Source organism: Crocodylus siamensis, chromosome 9 (genome assembly GCF_052110815.1).
Source record: "Crocodylus siamensis isolate JL-2025a chromosome 9, ASM5211081v1, whole genome shotgun sequence".
NCBI classification, from domain to species: domain Eukaryota; kingdom Metazoa; phylum Chordata; order Crocodylia; family Crocodylidae; genus Crocodylus; species Crocodylus siamensis.
Window position 1 is genome coordinate 61,498,807 of NC_143403.1, and position 25,283 is coordinate 61,524,089.

A 25,283-nucleotide genomic window follows, 5' to 3' on the forward strand; every position below is an offset into this window, starting at 1 on the left:
AAAGAAAGAAAGAGAAGCTGCCATAGTAATGGTTGGAGCCAGATTCTGGGCCAGATTCTGATACACTTTCTCGGGTTGTGTAGTCTCTTTCTCCTTAAATTATCTCATTCAGTCTGTGGAACTCATCATGGAGCACGGTAAAGGTCAACCCAATAAGTGAGGGGGTTTTGGCTTCCAACTTGTCAAACAACACTCTGAGTCCACTTTGAAAGGCATCCTTACTTTGACATTCATCTTTCTACAAATAAGAGGCAATATTTTGGCTTTGGAAAGGAGACTGTTTTCAAAATAATGAATTAGTTTGGTCATAATATATGGAATGAGGGTTTTTTGTTTTTTAACTTTTATACAGATCTCCCAAGAACAAAGGCTATTGTGAATATATATATAACTATGATTAGGATTGCAGAAAATTTTTTCCCTGATTAGCTAGCTTGGCTCCTGGCTTTTTGCATTGCTGTGCTTTCAAGGATACAGTTATTTAGTTATGTAATATGCATATTTATACTCTTTGTTTGCTTGCTATTTTTCTATTCCAGTGGACTGTACTCATGTGCAAACCTGCCTGTCTTTCCAGAGGCTGGTTATTTGGTGTACATATACTAATTTATTGACAAACTTTTTGTATGGATGGTGAAATTTCTGCTTAGCCAGTTTCCATAATGTTGGCAGAGGCTACGCTATTTTTTTCTCACGGTTTTATCTGTACAAGTCTGTGATCTGGCCACTGCTGCTCAACTATTTTGGCTTTTGTTGTGCAGCTTGGCCTAAAGTTTACAATACCTAGTAATTATGGACATTTCAAAAGCACATTTCAGAATGGATGGAAAAAAGCCTGACCACCAAGCATTTCTGATTTGCATGTGGCCCAAATAGAGATTTGAGCTGAGGTGTTCACATTTGGTTTTGCTTGCAAAAAATGTTAAAAGTAGTCAAATCTGCAAAAGGGGGAGACTAGGAACAAAGAGAAGGTCTGAGATGTCAGGTAAGGTCCACATCTGATCTTGGCCCAATAGCACGGGGGTGGGAAGGTAGGTTTGAAATTCAGGGTTTGTTGTGTCCATTAGAGCAGTGTTTCTCAACTCATGGGTCACAACCCAAAAGTGGGTTACAAGAATATATGAAAGGGTTGCGAACAAACTTTAAAAAATGGATTCTCCTTTCAAAGGAGAAAAATGTGGGAAAACATGGCTTTTCTCTTGCAGGCTGGCAGAGTTCCAGCCTGTGAGGGGCTGCTTGGGGCCCCCCCTGCCCCACACATGGGTGGGAGGGGGGGCTGTGGCCTGGGGGTGGAGGGCAGCAAGTCAGGAATGAGGGGCATTGGGTTGGGGCTGGGCACTGATGTTTACAAATGGATCCTGCTACAAAAAATGCTGAGAAGTAGGAGCTATAACACATGGGTACACATTGGAGAGATTTCAAGTTCCTTTGCTGAAGTTGGCTTTGGAGTAGCATCAAGCATGGGGAAGTTCTAAATTAAAGATGAAGCAGATGCCCTTTTTGGGTGAAATCTTGGAATGGCAGCTCAGTCTGAATTTAGGTCCAGTGGAACCAGTTGTCTCAGTTGAATTCTCCTCCTTAGAACTTTTCTTGAACATAGCTCCTTGAGGACCAGCTTGTATGTAGAAACACATATTTAAATGGAAAGAATCCCACAAAGAGGCACACAGTCTGAAATGGGACCAGCATCCAGGGAATGACAACACTGTGCCTAGGATGTCCCTTTGTAGAGGAAATACCACTAGAAGATGCTAACAATAATCTCCTAGCTCTTTTGGTCTTCTGAATTGTTCTTCCACCTCCCTCTTTTGTTTTTTACCCCGCCTCTGCCTGTTCCTCTAGCAGCAGAGCAAGTTGGAGTTTAGATGCACATTCCCCACGTTTAGCTGCCACTGTTTCTCAGCTAAAAGTAGCTGCTTCTGCCTTGCCAAGCCCATCTGTGCCATTTCTACCCCTGGCACCTAGTATCATTCTAATGAACAGTCATCAGCAATGTCAGACTGCTCAGACTCATTTCATTCAGCCAGAGCAAAGCTCTCTGGGGAAACTCCAAGTTTCTGCCACACTGTTGCTTTTGTTTGCTGTTTGGGGAGGGAATGAAAGCTTCAGTTGTTAGTTGGCCAGTAATTCTAATTACTTTTGGCCAAGAGGCCTGGCTTGACTACTTGGAGTTTTTTTCATTTTCTTTCCCAAGCCCCCTAGAACAAGAGACATGTCCACCTTATTTAGTTTAAATCTTGCCTGATGCAATGAGACTTTTGCTCAATGGGTGCAACCCATGAGATGCAACTACATTTTATATCTCTACAGCCTGCCTAAAAGCTGATTCTGAGCAGAACCTTTATGTTCACAGCTGTTTTATGTGGAGGTTCACCCCACCCCACCCCAGGTTGCTATAAAGGGTTTCTACTTTCGGTCTGACTTTTGCTTGTGGGTAGAAACAGCATGAGAATGGGTCACCTAATACAATTCCATAATAGTTATGAATAGTTGGGTTATAAAGCATTACTGGCCAGCCAGTTGCCAAGTACTTCTTCTTAGAACCATAGCACTTCCCAGGGGAATCTCACGAACACTAGAGATCTCAGGGTCAAAAGCAGAATGGTTAACTGCCAGTCACTGCAGCTTTGTGCTGTGCGTGGTATCCAGGGTATGTTCTTCTTGATAGGCTTCAGTGCCTTCCACCTCTGTTTATTTCTCCATGTGGAATTCTTGCCATTTAAATACACGTTTCAGCAGTCTTGTGCTGTACAGGGGAAGGCATTGGGACAGCTGAACTCAATGAGTGCACACCAGTCTTTTAACTGCACTATCCATTGACAGACACTTTCAGTCCATAGGTCTTGCAAGCAGTATGTGAGCACATCTATCACTTCAAATTGTTTCTTTTCCTCCAGATAAGTTGTGTGCACGTAGCATGTGCTCGTCACTGTAGTAAGAACTCTGATTCTATGCAGGTCTAATAAAACATGCCTTATGCTAAAAATTATAAGGTTGTCAAAAATTATTGTTCTGTGGCTGATGGGACATGTCCTATTAGTCTGGGAAAGAGGAAACTTGTTAGCAGCTGTTATAGCTTTTCTTCCCGGCTTTTAGTTGAACTGCAGTTTTTAGACAGGCCTCTGTCAGACCCTCCTATTCACTGTACATGTACTAGGGAATATATAAGACATTTACCATTTATTAAATTAATGTAATTAATGCATGCATTCTGTGGTGGTGTTTTTGTTGCATATATTTAGGGTGTTGTACAGTGGTGTATCAGGAGCATGTCACATCCTGAATGCAAGCTAGTGGCTTTCTCAGCTGTTTCATAGTGTGTGAAACAGCAGTCACAGTTCTGCTTTCCAGTGTCAAAATAAGAGATGAGCCTAACTCATCTGACTTCTGGCTTCTGTTAATACTGGAACTTAATCTGAAACTATTCTGAGGGGAGTGGTATATACTATGGTGCACAAGAATTGAAGGTGGGGATCTTCAGACAAACATTCCTTCTGTATGGTTTGTGCACTGTTTAAAGGGTAATCAGGATTCTTGCCTGATGAGGAATTGGCATCTCCAGGATTACTTCAAGGTTAGTGTTAGACCTGTCTGCAAGCATACGTCTGTGTTTGTCCCTGTTCCCTTCCCTTTGAGAATTCAAGATCCATCAGCAACTTCAAAGGAAAACTTCAATATTTTCAGTAAGAATTCAAACCTGGATTCTTCTGCGGAAAGGAGACTGAATCAGAGGGTGTCACTGGGGCCTCAGGAGCTGCAGTTGGGGATGGGATTGGCTTCGCCTATCCGTTGTACTCTAGTCTAGGTTTCTTTGCCAGACTCCCTCACCAGACTAAGCTGCCGTGAAGTACTGTAGTTTTCTGGAGCCACTGCAGTGTATCATGGGAGATGTCATGTGGCTAGGTAACTTCTCTCAAAGAGGACAATGGGGGCATGGGTCCTCCAGACTCCAATTTCTATTTCTTTAATTAAACTTTTGATTTCTGCCAAAATCTTGTTTTCTTCAGGCAAAAACAAGATACTTTTTTTTTCCAGAGGGGGGTGGGTGGGCGGGTGTGTGTGTGTGTGTGGTTTCCTTTGATACAAACCCAGAACTTCTTGTGGAACACCAGATGCCTTTTCCCCCCCACACAATCTTTGATGAAATCCCAGTCTTGTCAGAATTTTGTTTCTATTAAAACCAGCCAGCCAGCTTAAGTTAGCCTTAAATGGTCTCCATTCTCTTACTGGTATGAGAGAGAGATTTCAGTTATTTCCCTCTACTTAGAGCAAGAAATAGCTGTGGTGTTTGTTAATACGCTGTTATGGTAACTGTTAATGAATGGTGATCGCTGTGTTTGTGAAGCTTTGTGTGGCATTTGCTCTTTCTACCTGCATTTTGTGGCCATGTCATTGGAGGGAAGTGGGGCAGAATCTGACTACAGATAGGGACCTTTTTAAGTAGTGATTTGAATTTCTAAGGCCAAAGAATTCTTGCGAGTTGAGGGGGGAGTTGGCTGTAACACAAATTGTGCCTTAGTTTTTCTGTACACCCTCCCTACTTCTGACATCCAAAAAGTCTATTAAATGCTAAAAATATCATGGCACTAATTGGGACGTGCGATTGTTTGCTGTTCAGTAGCACTGATCATCATCTCATGTTCAGTAGCACTGATCATCAGCTCTATATTGCAAGATTGTGGGCAGAGCCTTGGTGTTTGTTCCTAGATTGGTATAAATTGTCTGAGGTGGTATTGCTATACACCTAAATGATGCTTCTTTCTTTACAACACTTTGATCTCTGTCACTGGTGCCTGTTCTTCAAATTTTACTGATCCTGGTGGTTCTATAATGCCGGTTTTGGAACAAGATATTTTGGTGTGGATCTTAATAGGGGAATCTGATTTCACAGTTGTAGAGATTAGTGGCTGCTGTTTTTCTGTAGCATAATCTTTATTAAAAAATAACATCTGACACTTCTTGTCTTATGAAAACTAATCCAAAATACATTGTTCGTAATCGTGAAATGTGTAGTATTAACGAGGTTACTGAATTATGTTCCAGCACAACACTAAGGGCGAAACTAAAAGTCTGCTCTTTTGAGGAGAGTTTAATGGTACTTGAGATGATGCGTGGCTTCCACTTCTGGTTCTGCTGCAGACCCGTTGTAGTATCTTGGAAAGCCTAGTTAACTTCTTCTGCCCTGGTTGACTTCCTACTGAGATGCGTTTTCCCTTGTTGGCCTTGCTACAAGAAGGCTGGTAAAGTGCTTTGGACTCTCAGAAGTAGAAATGTAAGTGCATAGTCATTCAGTTGTGTTCTGTTTTGTTTTGTTTTTTTTTTGGTCCCCCATTAGAATGACCACGGACGAGAACTTTCCTCCTTTGGAATTTCTAACTCATTCTTGGGCTGTTTGCTCTCTTTCTCAGGCAGAAAATGTGTCCCAAAAGGAGCCCTGCCAATGTGCACAGTGACCAGGAGGTTAGTGTTAATTGTTTCAGTAATTTGTTTCTCTTTTGCACATTGGCTGTTATGTTGTTTATCTGAAGATGTTTACTGGGGCATGTTCTGAGTTGTAGAATGGGATCCAGAACTCTGCTGTTGATATCAATGAGCTCCAGCTTGTGGTGCCAAGTCGAGAGAATGAAAACAACAACCACTCTGTCAGCTGGGACCAAGTGGGTAAGCAGCACATGTTGGTTCAGCCTAGAGCCCGTTGTCTGGTAAGGGAATTCATTCTCCTTCCCAGGAGCTGCTTCTCCAGCTGTGTGCAAAGTGATGTGGATCTCATACAAGGCATCCCATACAAAAGGCTTTTACTGTGGGGTTATCTCTTACTGCCCTTTCCATTTGCGCTGGTAGAGCAATTCCCTTGCAAGCAACACTCAGCAGTGTCATTTCAGAACTCTGCTAATAAAACCTGTCCCTTCCAACAGCATAGCATTGATGCAAGATTTAGCAGAGCAGATGTGTCCTTGGTTCATTCTGTCACAGACCTGGCAGCAAAAACACCTAGAAAATCTGGAGGTTTTTCTTCTATGCCTTCCTCATTTGAGGAGAATGGCTTTGTGGAATTTGTGTGTGTTGGATTACCTGGAGTAACCATATGTCCACAGCAAAACAAGAAGTACCATATTGGGTCAGACCAATGGTCCACTTTGCCCAGTATCCTGCCTCTGACAGCAGCAGGAGTGGTTGGTAGTGAGAGAGCACTGAACTGAGTAGATCTAGAGCAGGGGTGGGCATAATGCGGCCCACGAGCCAGTTGTGGCCTGCCAGGCCATTCTGTCTGGCCTGTGGGGCCCCTAATATTAATTTTCTAAAACTTTTAATCTGCCCTAGCTATGTGGCCCTCAATGCTTTGCCAAAACTCAGTAAGTGGCCCTCCACCCAAAATAATTGCCCACCCCGATCTAGAGTGATCTGTTCCCTATCCATTATCCTTCCTGATATCCAGCATTATTGGTATAGAGATGCCAGAGATCTCCAACCATTCTGTTCAACAGCTGTTAAACAGATCTATAATCTATTAATTTGTCTAGTTTCTTCTTCAGCCTGGCTATGCTATCTGCCTTTACCACCTCCTGTGGCAATGAATCCTACAAGTCAACTGTATGTTGCATAAAGAAAAAAAGTGTTTTTGCCTGTTAGTTTTAAAGCTGTCTCCTAGTAATTTCAGCAAGTGCCCCCCTCGTTTTAGTATTTTGGGACTTGGTGAACAACAGTTCGCTGTTTACTTAGTCCACACCCTTCATGACTTTATAGACCTCTATCATATCCCCCCTCAGCCACTGCCTTTCCAAACAGAAGCGTCCTAGCCTTTTTAGTCTTTTTTGGTTTGGCATCAGTTGCATACCCATGATCATTTTGGTTGGCCTTCTCTGTACCTTTTCCAATTCTACTACATCCTTTTTGAGATGTGGAGACCAGAACTGCACACAGTATTCAAGATGTGGGCACACCATGGATTTGTATAATGGCATGATGATGTTCTCCATTTTTTTTTTTTTTTCCCTATTCCCTTCCAGGTACATTACCTTTCACTTATCAGCACTGAAGTTCATTTGCCATTTTTTTGCTCACTCACTTAGCTTGGTGAGATCTTTCTGCAGCTCCTTCCCATCAGACTTAATTGCATGGAATAATTTGGTATCATCTGCAAACTTGGAGATTTCACTGTGCACCCATTTCCAAGTCATTGAAGAAGATCCTAAACAAAATTGGGCCCAAATATGATGCTAATTAAGAGTAAGCTATTTACTGTAGTGCAGTCCAAATGAGGCCGTGAGAGGCTCAACTATTGACACTGTCTGTGGTTTGATGGATCCATTAAAGCCATGATCTATGAGTTGTACCCCTGTTCTTCTGGCTGGTAAAAGGCCGGGGGGTGGGTTGGTACTGGGCCTTGTGTTGGAGATCATCAATGTTTGTCTCAAAAATGTTGGCTAGAAAAGAGCTCAAGTCCGGCTTAAATCAACCCTGAGTTGACTGCATTACTCACTATGACAGCTTCCAACTGTCCTTTTATGGGGAAAGGTCACTGAGAAGATTGTGATTGGACAGATCTGGCAGTCTGAGTCTTCAGAGCTCTTTGATCTTAACAAAAAAGATCATAAACTTTCATATGCAATGAGCACAATTTTGGAGGTTTTTTGGAGCTCATTTGAGATTGAGATTGCCTGAACCCCATGAACAGCACTAAGACTACATCTCTTATATCCACATACTATATAGGTTCCAATCCAGAACTAAATATGGGAGTTTGGATATGATGTTAAGGTTTGGCCCAGCTCTGTTTGAATATGGGCTTTTGGATTTTAGTCCACTTTGGCTTCTCTCCAGATTTCAGCAGAATAGGGCAAGTTTAATGGTTCAGTGACAGGCTGACTTTTTGTGCAGATCTGTATAGCAACCAGGGGTTATTTTTTGCAGTTCTACCCGTGGTAGGTTGAAAAAAAGTGTTTAGGGTATTTGCTTAGACTAAGGATTTGAGAAATCTTTATCTTTTCCCCATAGTCACTTCATCTGGTGGCAGCACAGACCGCTCTCCTCAGCTGACTGACCCAGATGTGCCTTCTTCCACATCAGCAGTGACCACTGAAACTGGGAGTGATGAAGTATTTATTATTTCAGCTGGCCCTGGTCCCAGTGGGTTGAGTTTTACCACATACAGAATACAGGTACACCCATATGGGCAATGGGGTTGGGGATTTAACAACTTCTGCAGGTTGGGTCCAGCATTTCAAATCCACATCTCTACTTTCTCCCAGCATATCCTTTGAACACTGTACCTACCAGGTCCTTCAGGAACTCTCCTGTTTCTTATTACTTTTCAGCCCCTCCTTATTGTAGTGGCCAATGCTCTTGCTGGTTGAGGCTGATTTGGAGATTTCATGGTTGAATAACACAGTTCCTTAACCAGAGTGGCCACACCATGACATGTTCTGTGGTTGGTCTTCATAGCAAATCTGGCTGTTGTTGACTTGGAGAGCAAGTGAGACCTAATGGGATCAGAATACCAAAATGAATCTTTCATGTCAGGGGAGAGCAGTGCCAACAGGTTCTATGACATGCCCAGCGCAGCTAACTTAGGTGCTAACATTTCCTGAAGATAGAATTTGGCATGAAATAATTTCTAATGATTGGAAGAAGGAACTGGGATTTGGACTTCTCACATCCTGCATCTGGCTCTGCCAGGGACTCCATGGAGGCAAGTTGCATGATCACTTGTTCAGTACTTCAGTTTCTCCATTTGCCAGGAATAATTATTCTGCATGGCTGTTTCTGAAGGTTATTAGATACCTGCCAATAAATTGGGCCTTTCCTGTGAGACTGGCAGGACTCTTTGGAGAATTAATTGTTTTTGTTTATAAAAACTAAAGCTGCATAGAGGCCTTTCTCGTCTGGCTGGTACTCTTATTAGTTCACTTTCTTGCAGGTCTTCCAGGTGTTTCTTTGGAAATGCAGGTGGTTGACAAGCAGTTGTGCTCACATTTGGCTCAAGCATGCAGGGTAGTGATTTAAGCATCAGTAGGTGTATCTACACGTGAAATTAAGATGAAGCAATGAGCTCCAGAGCTCTTTGAGTTGGAATAAACTGCTCCCAGGTGCAGTATTTACACATGCGCCTGGGACAACAGCAGTTTGAGCTGGGGTAGAACAGGCCTGGGCTGGCAGGGGGCATGGGGCGTCAACTATGGGCTTTGGGTGGTGGCGGTGGTGGGCATGAGGGTGTTGAACCTGCGGGGCTGGGTGGCAGCCAAGAATCTGGCCCCCCTGTCTGGTCACCATCTACATGTGTATTTCAGTGCAGTTAATTACTCTGCTATAAGATAGTAGTACTGTCCCTGACAGCACTATCTGACAGCAGAGATAATTAGTTTCCTGGCACACATGTAGACGGTAACACTTTAATGTGGGGGTAATTAATCTACTCTGCAGTAAATTGCACATTTAGATGCACCCAGTTTAAATCACTTATGACCCAATACTTCAAATCTTTCCAGAGTCATCAGTTTGTTTTGTGCTAAGTGTAGAACAAGTGAAGGATCTTGGTAGCTTCTGTATCTCAGGTGACCCTATACTGGGGGCACTAAGTAGTGGATCTAGATTCATCAGGGGAAGGGGAGAAGGAATACGGAGGGAGCCACGGAATACCAAACCAAGAGCCACCCACAAGATCAGCCCAGGTATGTAGCAAAGATTCTATTAGACAGCAGTTTAAGGGGGGACCAGGGACAGCCACAAGGGGAATTAGGTGGATATACACAAATGCCAGAAGCATGGGAAACAAGCAGGAGGACCTAGAGCTCTTGCTAGCGAGCAACAACTTTGACCTAGTGGGACTAACTGAAACCTGGTAGGACTCTTCTCATGACTGGGTGGTGGGAATAGAGGGCTACAGGTTGTATAGGAGAAGGAGAGTAGGGGAAAAAGGTGCGGGAGTTGCTCTCTACGTCAAAGAACAGTATACATCTTCCCTAATCAAATTAGGGTCAGAGGGTAGTCAAGCAGAGACTCTGTGGGTTAGGATCCAAGGGGCTTGGGGTGAAAGGGATCTAGTGGGGGTCTACTACAGGCCACCGCAGCAGGACGATGAGCTAGACCAGGAATTTTCCAAGCAGCTAGAAGAGGCTGTGAGGTCTAGCGATATGGTAGTCATGGGGGACCTTAACTACCCAGACGTATGCTGGGAGGAGCAGTCAGCTAGAGGAGTATACTTCTTTGGCCTGTACCTGCAGGAAGTCAGTCAGGAAGGCCAAGGTAGCTCTAGAACTCAGGCTAGCGTCAGGGATTAAGGAGAATAAATAGTCCTTCTTTAGGTATGTTGGGAGTAAAAAGAGGGTGCAGGGTAGCAGAGGACCCGTACAGGATGGGCAGGGGGGCTTAGTGATGGATAGCAGGGACAAAGCAGAGCTCTTCAGTGAGTTCTTTGCCTCTGTCTTAAATGGGAATCTAGACAAACCCTCAACATACATCACGGACACCAACAAAGGGAACATCAGCCAACCAACGGTCAGTGCCGACACAGTAAAAAGACACTTGGAAGGACTGGACGTCCCTCTGGTCCTGGTGATTTGAATACTCCGCCCATGGGTAGTGAAGGAATTGGCGGGGGTCATAGCTGATCCACTGGCAAGGATATATGAGTGAGTGCTCATGGTGTTTGGGTCAGGCTCCGGAGAATTTGAAGGGGGCTAACATCGTCTTAATATTTAAGAAGGGGAGGAAGGAGGACCTGGGGAACTATAAACCAGTCAGTCTTACTTCTATCCCTGGGAAAATCCTAGAAAAAATTATCAAGGAGCACATCTGTGGGAGCCCACTGGCTAATGTGATGAGAAGGGGTACCAACATGGGTTTTTAGCAGGCAGGTCCTGCCTGACTAACCTAGTTTCCTTTTATGACCAGGCCACCAATTGTTTAGATGCAGAAGTCAAGGTGGATGTTATCTATCTGGACTTTGAGAAGGCCTTTGACAGGGTATCCCATACCATTCTTATAAATAAACTGAGGGGATTTGCCTTGGATGATTACATGGTAGACTTGGTAGCAAATTGGCTCAAGGGTCACACTCAGAGGGTGGTAGTGGACAGGTTGGTGTCAACCTGGAAAGATGTGGGCAGTGGAGTCCCTTGACTCAGTTCTATGGCCGGTGCTGTTCAACATCTTCATCAGTGATCTGGATGAGGGGGTGAGAAGCACCCTGTCCAAACTTGCGGCCAACACAAAATTATGGGGGTGCATCTAACACCCTGGGGAGGAGGAACCAGATCCAGGCTGACCTAGACAGGTTGGGGAAGCGGGCAGAGAGCAACAGGATGTAATTCAATAAGGACAAGTGCAAGGTGCTGCATCTATGGAGGAAGAACTGCCATCATACCTACAGGCTGGGGGGCGACCTTCTCAGCTCCACTGAGGCAGAAAAAGTTCTTGGAGTCACTGTTGACTCCAGGATGAACGTGAGTCACCAATGTGATTTAAGCAGTTGGCAGAGCCAATCGCACCTTGTCGTGCATCCCTACGTCCTTCACAAACAGGTCCAGGGAGGTGATTCTCTCCCTCTATGAGGCACAGATCAGACCGCAGCTGGAATACTGTGTCCAGTTCTGGATGCCACCGTTCAAGTGGGATGTGGACAACCTGGAGAGGGTCCAAAGAAGAGCCACTTGCCTGATTAGAGGCCTGCAAGGAAGGCCCTACGAGGAAAGACTAAAGGACCTTAACCTCTTCAGCCTCTCCAAGAGAAGGCTGAGAGGAGACCTTGTGGCAACATACAGATTCATAAGGGGAGAGCAACATGAAGCAGGTGACGATCTGTTTACCAGGGCACCCCCAGAACAATGGTCATAAGCTACTAGAGAGTAGGTTTAGACTGGACATTAGAAAAAAGTTCTTCATGGTCAGGGTTGCCAGGATCTGGAATGGGCTCCCAAGAAAAGACTGGAAAGGCACCTGGCTGGGATCACATGACCCCAGGGTTGGTGACTTTTCTTGTTTGCCAGAGGCAGGGGGTCAGACTAGATGGTCCGCTGAGGTCCCTTCCGACTATGAATCTGTAATATCTAGCTCTTATTGGAGGCCGGTATAAGGCAGCATAGTCCCTGAAGAAATAAGTTTGGGTGGGATTTTCTTGAAGTTGTAACAAATATGCACTCAGCTGACTGACCCAGATGTGCTCTCTTCCATCTCAGTAGTGACTACTGAAACAAAGATCCCAGCAGCTCCAGAGCAGCCCCCAGCCCTGCCAGTGTGGCTGGGGCTAGTCTCCTTGGCAACCCTAGCCTTGTGCTATCATAGCGCAACTGCATCTGGGGTCTCCGTGGAGACCAGCCCCAGCCATGCAGGCAGAGGCTGCTGGGAAATGGAGTCTGGCTGGATGGAGCCCATGGGCTGGACTCTGCCCGACCCTGGTTTAATGCTTGTCCTTCTTCCAGTGGCTAACTGGTCAATTTACAGCAGCACTTTGCGTTTTAAAAGTCTTAGAATCTGAAGAGAAGAAACACCGTGCACAAAGAGAAATCAGTTTAGGTTTAAAACTATTCATAGAATCATAGAAAATTAGGAGTAGAAGGGACCTTGGGAGGTCATCTAGTCTAACCCCCTGCTCAAGGCAGGACCATCCAACTAAATCATTCCAGCCAGGGCTTTGCCAAGTCAGGCCTTGAAAACCTCCGTGGGTAGCAATTCCACCATTCTAGGTAACCTGTTCAGTGCTTCACCACCCTCCTAGTGAGAGGTTTTTTTCCTACTATCCACCCTGATCTTCCCTTGTTGCAATTCTTTGTTATCTGATGCATGCTTTCTGCCTGTATCATCACCACTGGCTCTCTATCCTGAAGTGGGTAGACTGAGAGAATAGGCCTTTGCAAGATGTATACTGTTTCTCCTGGGTGCTTCTCCCTATTGGTAAGACTACCACCTGGTGGTGATGAGAGTAGCTCAGGATGGAAAATCTGTATTTTGCCCCTTTCCTCCATGAAGTTCTGAGCATTCACAGATTCCTCAGAAATAACCATCTTGCAGATAATCAGCACCTTTATAAGCCATTATTGCTGTGCCCATGTGATGTATTGGAGGATATAAAATGTCAAAATGACACCTCATTTGATCTTAGAGTAAAGGGCTGATAATTCAGTAGGATCCCTACATAGGTACCTGTTCATGGCCAAACTTAAAAGACTCTGGATTAGGTGTTAAGATTCAGGCTTGTTGATGACAGATGTGGTGGACCTCACCAGGAAGGACACAAAGAAATCTAAATCCTGGATTTTCAGCATGCTAGGAGCCATGCTGCCTGATCTAGGAACATACTATGCCTGCATTATGGCTATTAGACGTGCATGTACTGATTTGCACACTCGATTTAAATGCAAGGCACAGATTTGACCTTGAGTACAACTGTATCTGTAGAGATTTGGAAATAGGGCTCTTAATTTCAGCACAAGTCTCTTATATGTCCTGATTTGTTTGCACCACCTTCTATGAGCCAGCCCTGGGCACATAGTTCAGGTCATCTACTGGACTGTTGTTCTCTTGGCATGAGTTGCGACATTACCCTAATGTTTATGGAGGTGTGAAATCTTGAGCCTTTACAATAAACAAGGCTTCCAGACTTGCCTTACCAGAAATGCTTGTCTAGACAAAGAAAACTGTAAGAAGCTTTGCAGAAAAGATTATCCAAATCCTTTTACTGAGAAATAGTAGTTGGCCACCAGCTCCCTTGCCTCCCAGTGAGAATGGGCCTGAGTTCTGCTGGGGAGGGGTCAGTGATAGGCTGGCTCTTTTTTAACAACATAGCAGAAAACTAATCCACTGTCAAGAGTCAAAGCTATACCCAGGCAACAGCTGGGGGAGCAAATAAATTCTGCATTGTGCTACTACAGTTGTGGAGATGAGGAAAGATGCTGATGAGTGGAAGAAATGCATCCTGGCTATATTGTGTGGGCATATAGACAACCTCTAAGAAAACAAGCAGTGTGTCTATTTTAGAACAACTCTTAAGCCTGTGTTTTTGCCATCACCATCTGCTTCTCTTTGTACTGCAGTCTATTGATAGCATTTGTTTGACTTTTTAAAGGGGATCCATGGCTCTGCATCTTGGCTTTTTATGGCATGCTGTGTTCATGGGCAGCACGCCAGTAGCAGGGACATCATGAATGTAACATGAATTTTACAGGCAACTTACACTTACATAGTGTGCTTCAGCCCTCTTTATGGCCAGACTGACTAAAGGGGACCTCAGTTTGCTGCTGCCATAAGCTAACAGATCTCAGTCTTCTAGCCCAGGCAGTACAAGCTCTTGGTTTTAGACTGAGAATTTTGTAGGAGCTAGAATTGGTGGAGGGTGAGGATGGTGGAGATGTGAATCATGCTTTTTATAATAAACCACCAGGTCCAGAAATATTTTGGATCCATATCCTTTGAAAAGAAGCTAGATTCATGTAAATTCATGTTACATTCATTTTTTATTTGAAAAAAGCAAGGAAACATGACACTGAGGTTAAGGTATTACTGATATTAAACTACATATGAAATAAAGCCACCGGTGTGTCAGGACCAATTATTGGAATTAAATCCTACCATTAGCTTTTTTTTTTTTAAAAAGCTTAATATTGAAAGCAATATTGTCCAACATTTGAACCACAACCTCTGAGCCAATATGCTTCTTTCTTAGCCAACAAGAAAGGACAGGATTCTGTTCTTCCCCTGGACCTATATCTTGACAAATCACTTCTGCTAGCAGAAACTACAGGGGACAGTCAAATTTGGTCCAATCAGGTTCAAACTAAGTTATCTTTAGCCTTGGTTCTCAAGGTTTCACTTAAAACTAGTAATTTAAAAAATGTTCAGGTTTCATATATCACAGACAATTTAGAAAAGGAATGCCAGGCACAACTACTCTGTGGGGTGGGTAACTTGGTGGGTTTATCGCTTCCTGTTTTAACCATACTGTAGACAGGTGATGTACAGACTGACCTATCTTATTCCATTTAAAGAACCAAAGTCCTTCCTCTGACAGCTGTAGTCCTTTTATGCCACTGAGGCCTTAGCTAGTAAAGTGGTTTGGAGATCATTGGCCAAAAGAAACCGAAAATGATCCTCACTTAATTTTTTTTGCTCTTGTAGGACAAAAAACTAAAGAGAAGTATCACGAGTCCAGCCTCTGTGTCCAGTTGGCTGACTTCTGATCACTTGGTCCCAGGAGCAGGCACCATCGACAAAGGGAATGTAGCAGCAGAAAACCATTATTCAAGACAACGAACTTGGAGTGCCCGAACTTTTCATGATTTATTGGCTCCAATACCTCAATTACAGAAAAAGTGGTGCAGTTGGAGCACTACCAGCCCCTTCAGCAAGCTGGTGGACAGCGGTGTAAGTATTTACAAGGAAGAAATAGGAATTGCATTCCATGCCCCTAATGACACCCAAAGAAAGGTTGATATTGCACAGCAACTCTGCTGCTTTCTTATATAAGCTCCCTTTCCCTTCCTAATTGTTTGAGATCTAATGGTCCAGTCCCCAGTGTTCTTATTTCTGAAAAACAAATCATGAGGAGCTTGATCCTAAAGTCCTGATGGGAAGCTACACTTCCCAGGCTTAAGCACTTGGATGAAGGATTGCTTACTCTTTAGAAACAGTCTCACAGCAGCTTCAGCATCAGTCTTGAATCACTGGCATCTCTTTTTCTGGTTACATCTTAGTTTCTTTCAGTTGTTTTTCTGTACTGTGGGAAATCCGTAGGCCCAAGATCGTCTCATTGATTTCTGAAGTCCACAAACTTAAAGCCTATTCTAGAGCTAACAAAAATCCTTTTCTATCTCCACAACCTAGTGCTTTGGGAAAAGAAAGGAAGCAGTATGGCTTCTCAACCAGGGCAAGATATTTAACTGTTAACTCCTATATGGTTAAAAGCCTGTTCTGTTAACTTATTCTTTTGGCAGCGTTTCTCTACATCTTCAAGAAACCAGGGTGCAGCAACTAGAAAAGTAATTTCTGACACTGAGGTAGAGGGCACCTCTGAGCCTGTTTACTCCGACTCATCTACCAGTAATGCATCATACCCACTAACCCAGTCTGCACAGAGGCAGCGGAAGCTGAGCTCCTGTAACTTGAAGAAATCCAGGTTTGGGAACCCCTACTTTGGGTTTTTAACTAGCTCCCCTGATTGCAAACATGCAAGGTCCTTGGATTCTTCAAGACACTTGGGGGCCGTATCTTCAATTGACAGCCAAAGCCAGAGCCCAAAAAACTGTCTTGAAGGCTCCTTCTCTTTGAAAAGCAGTTTGGTCAGTGGCTCAAAGACCAAGGAGTTCTCATTAGAAACAGACAAAGCCAATCACACCTTTGTTATTTCTGAAGAAGGGGATGATCAGCAACCTTTGGTCCTAGCAGAGCATCTGAGTCAATGTGGAGAGGCTCTGCCTGAGCAAACTGTCACATGTGTTCCAGTGAAGGCTGGGCTGGATAAATCACCTGTGGCTCTGACTGTGAAGGGAGATGGGCCTGTTAGGCACCCCAACTTCATACCTGATGTCCCTCTTTGGGGAAAGTCTCCTGGTTTAGGCAAGGAACATCTGAGGACCTGTAGCTCTTCCGGAGACCAGCATAGATCACCTATTGCAGGCACCAGTACCACTAAATCATCACAGAAGAGTGATGCCGTGGATGCTTGTACATCAAGTCAAATGTCAGTTCAGTGATGCTTTCAGACTTGACCTGAGCGACTAAAAGCATCAGGGTGCAAGAACAGATGTGCTAAGCTGCTATCTTCTGTGGTGGAACAGTCAGGCCTGTGGGGAGTGACAACTTTGCTTAATTTGTTTCTCCTCCCTCTCAGCAGAGTAGAGTTATGGGTATAAACTGACAGCAGTGTGTAAAAGTCACGTTCATCGTGTTCACCTGGGCTTAATGAATGTAACAAAGTCCTAGCCCTACTTCCATTCTTCTGGCATGGAATTTTGATTGCAATTTATGGAAGAGTGATGAAATGACTCCATAAACAGGTTTTAATAGTGAATAACCATGATCTTGCAGTAGGGTAAAGGAAAAATTTGATTTACAACTTTGGCTTGTGGTTTGAAATGGAAACCAGTCCTCAGGGTCTTTGTGATATTTCTTTTTGTATTTTTTTTGTCTACAATATATGAACCAAATTCTGCTCTCGGGCACATCTGCACAATTCAAGTTACACCTGGCTAGCTAGCCAAGGGTAGAATTTGAACTTGCATGTTTATGGATTTAAAAAAAACAAAAACAAAAAAACACATTAATTTCTTTTAAACCATGTTTCTATAGCTGGTGACTTTCACTTGGGCACAAAGCCTAATTATCAACTGTTTTCTGGTTATTAAAGGACATCTAGGCCTTCATACACCATAGCAGTAAAAGCAAAGTGTTAGCATTCTGTCTGACGTCATCCAAATTAATATAAGCTCCAACATTCAGTAGCATGTCACGCTTTCTACCTTTGTTTTGTTATTTTTAGCAGACACATTAAGGGAGCACTACATTCTTTTTAAGCAATTCTTCATGGCAACAGGAATATGTATACAAGGTAACAAAATATTTACTAGGAATAAAGTTATCAGCATCGGTTTCTTGATAGTTGCAGCTGCTGCTCTTTATGATACTGTATTAACCAACTATTTATTGCTAGTAACGCACATTGACTGGAGAACTATTTCCCTTCCTTCAACAGGCAAGACTAAGTGGGGCAGACTTCAGAATGCTCTCTGTAGAAAGGAACTCCTAAGTAGCTGTGCCACCCTGATTAAAGCCAAGGTTTGCAACATAAGACTGAACCAAAGGGAATTCTGCTAATCCGATTGCCTTTTAAGAACTGTATCAGTATTTTAATCGCCTCCCAATGATATTTTACTGTTTCAGCAAGAAGTACATGCGTACGCAAGCTACAACAAGAATGATCTGGCTTTCCTAAAGTTAAGGAATTTTTTTGTGGACTGCTTTAAACTGATAAAAAGGCTCCAAATACACCATAAGACACGTGTGTGTGGGGGGGGGGGAATCAACACGTCAAATCTGCCTCATGTCCACTATACCATGAATCAAATGAGGGATCTTAATCCTTCCAGACAAAGGCATCTAAATCTGGCTTCTAAAAAACTTAACCCCAGTTTGGTCCCGACTTATTTATGATTTCATCTGCTATTCTAGCTTTCCTCTGCCATCTCTTAATGTCTGAAATGCATGGTCATAATTTTGTTTAGAATTTATTTATGCACACAGAAATAGAACTACTGGGTGGTAACAGCAGTGGTCACATTGAAGAAGAATATGTCTTTTGGTAGCTTGTTCTCCAAAAATGAACCATGAAAAGAGGCCTCAGCTAACTTTAATATCTACCAGTCTGCCCTAAACAAAGAACACAGAACTCTAGCTCTAGGGCTTGTTTTTTTTTAATAGTACATGAATTAAAGGGAAAAGTTAATGTATTTATGACTCAAAAGGTTTAGATTTCTGCAATACTCTGTATTTTAATAAAGAATGTAATTGTGTTGGCTTCCATATACAATGCTACATTGTAATGCAAAGGCATTACGCTATGTTACTTATGTTGTTAGATTTCTAATTATCAAGAACTGAGGAGTCATCTTCAAAAATATTACTTGGGTGACTAGTACCTATCAGCAACTGCTGTTGGGGATGGGTGGGGAGGGGAAAAGAACAAAATATTTTACAATAAAAGTATCATATGTTAATTTTCTTAGTGCAGAGGCAGTTTATTAGACTCTTGATTCTGTTTGTAGTGTCTGTACCTACTGTATCAATATCATACATGCCAGGATAGTCTTTCACAATGTGCTTGAAGTATTTCTTCAGCCTCTTCTCTTTCACACAAAACACTAGCTAGCAGCTGGTAGCAGGACTGCCAAAGGCAGTATAAGGCTGCCCTGTTTTGCTCACTAATAATAAAAAAACTGGGTTCTGTGACAGTAGTTTTCTTTTCTTTAAGAGCTCTACTGTTCACAAGAGGCCAAAACAACAGGGAAGAGTTATAAGAAGACACTTCATAGACTTGAATACACAGTTATTACCTTAATTTGACTGAGATTAGTGTTTAATGAGTCCTATGAAACTGTGGATGTATTAGAGGCAGGTGGTTGGGCAGAAAAATGCAGTCAACTAGTAGAAACAATACAATGACCTCACTTTCAGCCATTTTTAAGGTCCAGCAGATTACAAAGCAATACTGTTACTTTTTCACACTCCTAAGAAATAAATCATTATGGTGCAGGCTATTGGGTTATCAACTCTGACTTATCACCTACCACAACCTACTTGTTCATTTTATTTTGTTTTGTTTTTTAAAGAAGTCAAAGTATGTTAAATATGGTAAATTACTCAGCAGTAAGTTCCAAACGATCTATGGATGGATAGGCTGAGGGTAAAGAAATGACAGGACTCCAGCTCCAGCTAATAGTCAGTTAATCCAAAACAGCTGTAACAGATAAGAAGAAAATACCCATCTTGAAAACTGAATATAAATTTAAAAAATATGCATGTTCTTTCTGGGGGTGCCTTTTGAAGTTAAGCCTCATCTGGCACATTTAAGTAGTGAATTAAAAAAATTATATGACCTGAGGCATGAAATTACATTATTGAAAGTCAGAATGGGTAGATGTGAAAAAGCAATCTTTACTTATTAAGTACTGCTGAAAGAAATAGTATAATTAGGTTGGGGGAGCGGTGTTCCAGAAAATGCTCAACACATTGCAATTTGGGTTTCTGCTCCCAAATATAATACTGTCACTGAGAAGGACCCTATCCTGATGGCTGGCAAGTGCCTTATTGACAGCTCTCTAGCTTGCAAGAGGGGAATTTTTATTCAGTATTATTTTTGAAGAGTGAAGGATAGCTAGCTCAAGCTATAGGTGGTATGGATTAGCTACAATATTAAAAGATTTTTAATTCCCAACTTAGCTTGTGAAAACTGTAACGATTCAAAATGCTAGGATCCTAACCTGTTCTTTAAAACTTTCAAGTCTTGATAACTGGCTTCAGTGTTTTCAAAGTCAAATTAATAGCTTTAAAAACTCCTTTCACTAGACCCATGAATGCAGTTTCTTATAGCAGAATCTAACTTTTTCACTTGTAGTAGTTATTTGTAATCTTAGGTCCTGTACTTCTGAACTAGACCCCTGAGAATATATTTACTATTACAGTAGCATTAGTTTCTGTGCTGGCTTTTAAATGTTAGAGTCAGTAATGGTGATAGGTACTATGGAATTGCTGAAGTACCCATTCCTCAAGTCAGAAGAGCATCCAGTTCTTTAGTAGGAAATAAATGCTTTGTTCCTGCCCCTCGGACTGCAGTTTCTTATTGACCAGACTTGTATTTGTGTAGTTGCTTGAGTGCAGCAGAGCTAGAGTTGTCATACAGCTAACGTGTTATAAAATCTGGAAGGGGTAAGAATCCTATTCAGCTGTGTGACTATATTTTAAAAGGAGGCCAAACTGAAACCCTGTAATGCCATAAGACAAGGGCCATCTCTCCACACTCCATTATTACAAGTTCAAGTTGGATACCCTCTTGTATCAAATATTAGCTACTTTCAAGGCATGGCAACAAGACCAACCATTAGAAAAAACATCCTATTGCTCTGAGTGCAGAGGTGAAAGATTACAACCACAGAAGAAACACCAAGCTTCAGTGAGTTGTTTTTTTTATTAATAACATTTTAGTCCAGAAAGTCACAAAAAATTGGAAGAACTACGCTCCACTTTCTTTATAAGAGAACCTTCTCAAAAGAGGGAGACTATCTTATTCACTGCTACATTAAACCCTATCATAATTAACCTGATTTTCACAACACCTATCTATAACAGTTCACACTTAGCTCCCAAATCTCTCTTATAAAGAAGGTGGGGGTGTGCTTAGGTTAAAAAATATGCTGCACCTTTACAGTATTTAAACAATTACACAAGCATAGTTTATACAGTTATCACATTAAACTAAATATCACCTGGCAACCATACATTTAAAAAGAACTAGTATAGAGAGTATGTAATACCCATGAAAGATGCCCTTAGTTACTTAAGAGCATATAAAGATCAGGATTTATTCACCCTCCCTATTTGCAAGAAAGTTTCTTAGCTCTTCCAAGTACAATATATCCACAAAAGTCATTCAATTGCACTACTTCAACCCCCTATGCATAGAAAGGCAGATTCATTCTCTAACTGGAGGAAAAAAAGAGGGTATATCCAAGTAATTTCACAAATTTCTACTGTACAGGTAGTTTAGATGTTAAGAGCATGAGATTTTTCTTTCAAATTTTAGTAAGTTGCGTAATACACATCCCTATACACACAAACAGCTTGAATAAGTGCAAGTGAAATTGTACATAGTACTGTAGACATGTTCTGTAACTCAACAAAAGAAATTCAGCACACTAGGGACTTGAACTCTAGCCTGGTGCCAAGCCCATGCTGAAAGCTTATCTGGGGTGTGGAAAAAGTGGCGAGTGAGAATGCAAACAACATTTCTGCATGTAATGTGCAAAGGCATTTTTTTTCCACAATGCATGCAATTTGCTACATGCACAGCCAGCAATGAAACTGAGACCAGACAGCTGGGAATAGTTGTCCTGAGAAGATACAATATAACTATTCATCCAATCCCTTTCTTCCCCTCCCCCTCCCCTCCCAACCCCCCCCAAGATGACAAACAACAACCCAAAAACTTTCTAAATATAAAATAATGCAACAGAATATTTGTTAGTTTATAGTAAAAAAAGTAGAAACAAACTCTTGTTGTTACATTTCAAGTATTATTCCAGATCTGATTTCAATCTTGCTCACAGGAAAAAATGCCCAGAGATTAGGAAGAAAAATCCACACAAAGTATACTTTTTAATTGCATCAGGGATATTGTCCATAGACCCATCCTTGCTGCAGCTATTCTTAAGAATAAAAATCTGAGCACAAATGCATTATTTTTAATCAGCATTTATATTAAAAGTGTGCACCACTGGATATATTGGTTTAATTAACTGACACTGAACAGATACAATGTGCTGTGTTATCTTGTGCTCCCTACTATTGTATGTATTTAGTACTGAAATATAAATTTTGTTTGCAAAACAAGGCTTATTTAAAATAACAATATATATACAGAGGTAATTTTGTACTCTTTCCTCCCATTCTGCTTTGTTCTCCTGGACTTAAAAAAAACCCCAAAAAACTGGTGTACTCAAATGCATGATTATGACATATTTGCATACACTCAGTTTTTATTTTTATTCTATGATGCTCAGAAAGCTTTTCTAACACACACTTGGAAAAAAAAGTGTAGCCTGCAATCACTCAATATGTCACTGACATCAGTGTCCCTTTTTATAAACCCTCCTCCCAATGCAAAAGAATTCCTCCATATTGCTCAAGTTCATCTGTTGTGGAGCTGTTTTGTAGATAATTTCTGCTAAAGTGACAGCCTTTTAAAACTTTTTCACCAAATGTGTATGTGGTGCAACCTAACAAATGAAAAATGCATTTAAAAAAATTGCACTAACTTGTTTTACTGACTGCTTTGTACCAGGAATATTGTTTTGGTCTTTTGATATATAATGTTGCTCTACAGATAATAAACAGAAGTTTGTTCATACATAGGCAACTACTGCTGCAAATTTGAATTTGGTTCGTAAATGATTGCGTATTTTTTATCTTTAACATTAAAGAGAAACAGGACTACTAAACTAAAAAAAAAAGTAATAGTTTGCTGTCATAGCACTGTACATACTATTAGGGCAGCAACCTGAAGTTGCTTGTTGTTGAAAGGATAGGGGAAAGTAAGTAGTTAAATGCATGTTCTGATGAGCATATAATCAATCAGCTCTTTTTTGAAAATTAAGAAATATTAATGGTATATTTAATGAATATTAATGGATTTTCCAGCCCTACTACAATAATACCAGAGTACAACAAAATGCAGACTTAGTTTCCTTTTTTTTGGACATTAATGGCTCCTGAAATATCCAACAAGATACTGGTACGAATCATTTATATTTTAAAATCTAAGGATTTCCCTCATTTTCTGCCACATTTAGTGCAAACACATTCCTTGCTCATTCTTAGGTCCTCCAGTTTATGGCTGTTATTTGAGCATAGTGAAATAGGGACGCTGTACTAATGAGGATGGAATGCAATGCTTTTCACTTTTCTTTTCTTTTTTTAAACAAAGGTTTTCTACCTTACTCATATACAACTGTAAGACTCTACAAATTAAAAAAGTCACACCAGAGTACCTGATGCAAGTTATTGACTCCCTGCTATGAGGGAACTAAGAAGATCCCCTGAAAACATTTACTGTAAGATCTGTATTTCAGGCTTCATCCTCTCCCTACAGACTACAAATACTTAGTTCTTGAAACGTGTCTGTTCACAAATGTGATTGAATTTCCTGAAATAAAAAAAACAGAAAATAAAGTATTAAGCTTTAATATAGCTGCATATAGTAATATACCATGTAAAAGTCAAGGCTATATCCCATATAATATTTAAAAAAAATAAAGCAATGAACACTTAAAGTAACACATTTATATGTTAATCTTACCTCTTATTCAAAAAACTGAAAACCAAGAAGCCTGTTATATTAACTAAAGGTAGACTTCAATCTAATTTTCCCACAACATTTTTTAGTATCTCTACTACCTAATACTTGTTAATTATGTTATGCATAAAGAAAACTTGTGAATGATGTTCTTCCATACTATTACATACTTTAAATACAGGATACAATAGAGAAAGGACACAGGAATAAAATCTTGCCTGCCCTGACAGCATAGTAACCAAGACTGGCAGTTAAACGGTCTTCAGGACACATTACTCTTCAGGACACATTACTCAGGCTTATAAATTTCAACATAAAATGTGTTCTCTGATTTTTGTAATCAAAGATGACTTGCAATCTCTCTGGCACTAAAGTTAAAAAAAAAAAAAAAAGAAAGAAAATTCCCACTAGAGGCAGACAGCACGATGAGTTACTTTACATTCAGGAAGCATAGTGTTCATCCTGGTAACCACAAATTCTAGGCAGAAACTACATTTTTACTGCCAACAACTTATCTGTTTTGCCCTTGTGTTTTTCCCTGTGTGGATTAAATGTTCCTTCCCACAAATTGGGAACCGGCTGTATTTATGTTTGAACATGAAGTGGGACTGAGGTTGAAGTAATTCAAATGCAAGGTTAAAGCAAAACCTGATTTGCACCAAGCAAAACTATTTTGCTAATGGATCAGGTGATGTAAAATGCAATGAATGTTCAAGTGGTGCTGTAACAGGGGTATGCATTTTTCCATCCCTATGGAACCAGAAGTTTGTCCAAGACTTGCAGATCGTTAATGGCATTAAGAAAAAGATAGTCTCTTCTAAAGCTTCCTTCAGTCTTTATTCCAGAAGCAAACAAAAACAAACCTACAACCCATCTTCAATCTGTGTAGAAAGGCTGGCAAGCTTTGAAACTGAATTAATTTCCTAAACTTCAACAAGAAAATTTCCCCTGGTAACAGGACTCAGAACTACAGAAAGCTTTAGTGTTTTGGATTTAGATTTCCAAATCACAAACAAAAAAGGATTAATTTGGTGTTTACACTGCAAAATCTTTACTTCTGAAAGATGCTGAAAATGAACATTTTTAATGTCTTTCTAATGATCTGCCTGCATAAGCTGCAAAGACTAATTATTCTCAGTCCATAGTAGTCGTAACATTAAAGGAAAATTATGGTAATTGCATATTCTTGTTACAGGATGAGATGAGTATAGAGCAGGACCCTTCATTCATTAAAACACTCTCTCAGTAGAATGGGAAGTGACGGCATTTCTTTATGAATTGTACTGAGAACTTGTATCATTATTCAAAAATGAGTCTTTATCTAAACTTCCTACTTAAGAGAGTCAGTCAACTCCCAGCTAAGCAAGCTAGTTTTTTGTTTTGTTTTGGAGTCATAACTCCTGACCAAATTTAGGCTTATAACTGAACAAGTACAACTTCCCTGAAAACAGAGCAGCTGCACTGGCTAGTCCAGCTCCTGTGATGAAAAACAGCTTGCCTGCAAGATCAGGCATTTCCAGTACATGATTCCAGTACAGCCTATGGGAACCATTCTGGGCTAAGTTACTGACCAGAGTACTTCTAAGAAGAAAAGCCCCTGTGTATCCGTAGTTAAAGCAGTGGTAGTTTGGAAGAAAAAAGAGAGACCAAGAAATCCCATCCAACTGGTATTTAGTGGTTAGACCTTTTATTGCCTATCTGGTACCAGTCTACCAAACTTGCTACCAAAATG

General features: G+C 41.3%; 2 protein-coding genes across 12 annotated transcripts in view; one reads left to right on the forward strand and one right to left on the reverse strand.

The window, feature by feature from the left end:
* Positions 1-22,606, forward strand: part of LOC149857756 (uncharacterized) — a 49,441-nt gene extending 26,835 nt beyond the window's left edge. For 7 of the 9 annotated variants that reach the window (XM_090063908.1, XM_090063910.1, XM_090063904.1 and 4 more), the window contains 5 exons: positions 5,409-5,460; positions 5,559-5,661; positions 7,996-8,159; positions 15,109-15,354; positions 15,924-22,606. In XM_090063908.1, coding sequence (XP_089920034.1) covers positions 5,409-5,460; positions 5,559-5,661; positions 7,996-8,159; positions 15,109-15,354; positions 15,924-16,682 — 1,324 coding nt within the window. In that variant the 3' untranslated portion in view covers positions 16,683-22,606. The remainder of the gene's footprint in view (positions 1-5,408; positions 5,461-5,558; positions 5,662-7,995; positions 8,160-15,108; positions 15,355-15,923) is intronic. The other 2 variants (XM_090063911.1, XM_090063913.1) reach the window with 2 other exon arrangements.
* The window catches only part of CHFR (checkpoint with forkhead and ring finger domains), a 30,039-nt gene continuing 25,405 nt past the window's right edge, over positions 20,650-25,283 (reverse strand). For all 3 annotated transcript variants that reach the window (XM_090063916.1, XM_090063914.1, XM_090063915.1), the window contains exon 18: positions 20,650-23,401. In XM_090063916.1, coding sequence (XP_089920042.1) covers positions 23,359-23,401 — 43 coding nt within the window. In that variant the 3' untranslated portion in view covers positions 20,650-23,358. The remainder of the gene's footprint in view (positions 23,402-25,283) is intronic.